The sequence below is a fragment of the Fragaria vesca genome, linkage group LG6 (genome assembly GCF_000184155.1).
Source record: "Fragaria vesca subsp. vesca linkage group LG6, FraVesHawaii_1.0, whole genome shotgun sequence".
Classification (NCBI taxonomy): Eukaryota; Viridiplantae; Streptophyta; class Magnoliopsida; order Rosales; family Rosaceae; genus Fragaria; species Fragaria vesca.
The window spans coordinates 12,234,708-12,238,476 of NC_020496.1; the positions used below are offsets into that span (position 1 = coordinate 12,234,708).

A 3,769-nucleotide genomic window follows, 5' to 3' on the forward strand; every position below is an offset into this window, starting at 1 on the left:
AATTCTTATAAAAACTAAGCTGTCACTTTAGCGTGCCACACTTCATCTTATCTTCAGATTAGGATGTTTTCTTGACAAAGGAATCATACAAAATCACAACTCATCTTCCCTCATCTTATCATTTCCATACCAATTTTCTCAAGACGAATAAGACCTTTTCATCTAAACCAATGGTAGTGAAAAACACCAACTTGGGCATCATCAAGTTCACTCAGCCTTCATTTTAAAAACCCAGAAAGAAATTCTCATGATAAAACAGCGGTTGGCAATATGAGTGATGCCAAAAGTGAAAGGAGAGATTATGCATAGCTCCATAACCCCATTCATGTCTAGTGTCCTTTGAGCTCTACCAAGAACCACTCTTTTTGCAAGGTCTTTCGGTTTTTCTAACACAAAACTACAAACTAAAAGAAACAGAGGTAGGCTCTCACATGTGGGTCTCTAGTACCTTATACTATTACTTACCTCATGTGGGTTGCGCATCCCAAGCCTATTCTGTATCATATCCCCTGTCAAATAATTCACAACCAATTATTGCTACGTGACCACACTCTGCATCATCATTGTCTTCATCGAATCCTAGCGTTTTCTCTGCTATATATACAATCTTACATAGCCATCTCCGATCTGTTCTCTTTCAACTATGTGGAGCAACCTACCCTTTGATCTTCTTTCCAACATCTTCTTCTTCCTCTCCCCCGACTCTTTTGCTTGCGCCAATGCAACATGTCGAAACTGGCATCAAGCTTGTGCCTCCACACTCAAGAACCCGGTTTTGTTGCAGAAGCAACTTCACCCTCCATGGTTCGTAGCATTGCCTCTTCGAAACAACTCCCTTTCTTGCTACGCTCACAATCCAACCAACACCAACAACAACTGGTATCAACTGTCTCTAGATTTCTTACCACACCCTACTCGCCTCCTGGCTCACCTAGAAGGCCTCCTCTTGGTCCGACCCTCCATCTCCACAGTTCTCCAATTGGGTCTCTGCAACCCGTTTACAAGGCAATACAAGCTGCTTCCGATGTTAAACATCAAAAGAACCAACCCGGCAGTTGGGGTGATATCATTATCACTCCCTGCAGCGTTTGGAACAGAGTCATTTCCTTGCTTCAAAGTCTACGTGGCCGGTGGCATGTCGGAGGCGTCCCGCGGCGGCGCCACGTATGAGCCGACGCTGGAAATGTACGACCCTCAGCTGAACGCGTGGCGAATAGTCGGCACGATGCCGATGGAGTTTGCTGTGAGGCTAACAGTGTGGACACCAAAGGAGAGTGTATACTGTGATGGGGTGCTGTATTGGATGACGTCTGCGAGGGCATACAGCCTAATGGGGTACGACATTGAGAGGAACACTTGGAGAGAGCTGAGTGTGCCAATGGCGGACAAGCTGGAGTTTGCGGTGCTGGTTCTGTGCCATGGGAGGCTGACACTAGTGGGAGGGACGTGTGCTTTAGGGGGTTGTATATGGGAGCTTGGTGAGGGAGAGAGTTGGGTGATGGTTGAGAAGGTGCCGAGTGAGTTGGGGAGGAGGTTTATAGGGGAGAAGGGAAGTTGGGATAGGATTAAGTGTGTGGGGAGTGATGGGGGTATTTACTTGTATAGGGACCTTTGGGCAGGAATGGTGGTTTGGAGGGAAGTTGATAACACTACATGGGAATGGGTTTGGATTGAAGGGTGTGAGTCGATTAGAGGTAAACAAGTGAGAAACTTGCAAATCAAGGGAGTTCTTGTACATCCTAATCTTGTACCCTCTTCCATTTTCTAATCAAATAATACCAGTTGACAACTGAATATAACTTTCTAAACCATGTGACTTAATTTTTTTTTGTCCCTCGTTTTCATGTAATTTTGCTTCTATCATGTCATTCATGTGTAATCAAATATAAGGTTCTCGTTAGGAGCTTGTCATTCATGTGTAATCAAATATAAGGTTCTCGTTAGGAGCTCCTCAATGTTCATCTTATTTCTAAACTTCTTAGCCATATATTGATAATTGATGCACGGTGCAAGTATAGAAAATTATTGTATGTGCCGTTCTTATATGAAAACCAAGGACGGAGCCAAGTTTCAAAAGTGGACTGGGGTAAAGTTTCATTCGATAAAAATTTCTGGAACATGGAAGAATGTTGAGTGAAAATTGATAGTACAATAGTGGGCTAATTATAAATTTAACTTTAGATGGACTACTAGTCTTTGTCTCGCGCTCTGCTGCGAGTAATTTTCGCGTTTAATTAGCATAAGTGATTTTCAAAAATAGCGTCATATTTCAAATACAGGGGTGGTGCAACCAACCGATGATTTAAAAGTATGAAGTTGTAGAGAAGTACATCATATCATGTTTATTAACTGTGTTTACTTGTAGGGAGCAGCTCTAGTCCTTCTCGAGTAGCATGACCATTATTATTATCATAGATAAGATGATTCAGTTCCCCAGCCACAAAAGATCAATCCATATTCAAAACCTTTATCATATTAATCGGAATAATGCATCAAAGATCAATGCATATAAGGTAAAGTTTTATGAGTTTACAAAGTCTCTAGCTCTATATTTTCTTCTTTAGCTCTAGTCTCGTCCAGCTTGTCTTTCATAAGTTTCCCATGGTTTCAAACTCAATAACTGTGCTTCCTAAGAATTTGAAAGTTCGTCCAATGTCCTCAGGTCCCAACTCGTAAGATGGTCCGGATCACTTGAAGTTGAACCAACAGGCCTCACTGAATTATGACCTTGTAATAGCCTTAATCCTTACTTCCTTCTTAATCTCACCAAATTTCTAATAAATGCAGGAGTCACAAATAGCTTTTGTAGGAAATTAACATTTTACAAAGAGATGAGCATATATACACAGACCTTGAACACTAATATCAAAGCTACAAATAGATGTAGTAAGATAATTATACCAAAGGGAAAAAAAGAAAGATCTTAATTAAATACATATTTATCAGAGATAATAATTGCCTGTAATGAGAACATGCAGTGTCATATGAACTCGAATTCAAAGAAGAATTTTTGAGTAAAAAAGAAAAAGTTTCAGCCCTATTAGTCAAATAAAAATAAAAAGTTAATATGCTGACTAATATGACTCAAAGACACAAATACATCACCTCAAGAATGGAACTTCCACCAACAAACTAATTTCCTGAAATCCTTACACTACAGATCAACAAAAAGTAAGACCAATTCATAGAAGTCTATAGAAACATCAAAAACAGAGAAAACTAACACTGCAAGTAAGAGCCGGTATCCTATTACATTCTATTACTCACTGCTCTTGCACTGGTAGGTACCTTTTTTAGTTTTCTTAGCTGGTTATGCTATAAACATATTGCACCTTTATAGTTTAAAACCTCAAAAAGAAAATGGAAAATTTTAATTTATAGCAGCAGGGTTAACAGGACCTGTCACCAACATTTTTTTACAAATTTATGTCATATGATAAATTGATCAACCAAGTGAGACATGACAGTCAGATAACTTAGTATACTGATGTAATGCTATACTACACCAGCAGCATAATGAGACACCAACATTACCAATCAACCAAACTCTCAATGTGAATGTATGGACGCCTAATTCTCTTTTGTGCATTCTTCATTACACAACAACATTTCTACACATCTAACACACTTTGTTAATAACACACAAAGGGAGTATGCAAAGCAACCAAAGAAGCAACATTTTAGATAAGCTATATATGTAAGCATATCAGCTTATAAGAACTTGACAAAGACTTGTTACTGATATTAGAAACACAGTATAAATATATAT

At 39.2% G+C, this 3,769-nt stretch overlaps 1 protein-coding gene across 1 annotated transcript; it reads left to right on the top strand.

Moving 5' to 3' along the window:
- Nucleotides 1–252: 252 nt before the first annotated feature.
- Nucleotides 253–1,797, top strand: LOC101312266. The gene has a single exon (XM_004302918.1). It carries the CDS (start codon nt 644–646, stop codon nt 1,766–1,768), a length of 1,125 nt encoding a protein of 374 aa, XP_004302966.1. The 5' UTR covers nt 253–643; the 3' UTR covers nt 1,769–1,797.
- Nucleotides 1,798–3,769: the final 1,972 nt, after the last annotated feature.

Coding starts and splice junctions, on each gene's coding strand:
- LOC101312266 (XM_004302918.1), top strand. CDS start 644: ATGTGGAGCAACCTACCCTTTGATCTTCTTTCCAACATCTTCTTCTTC.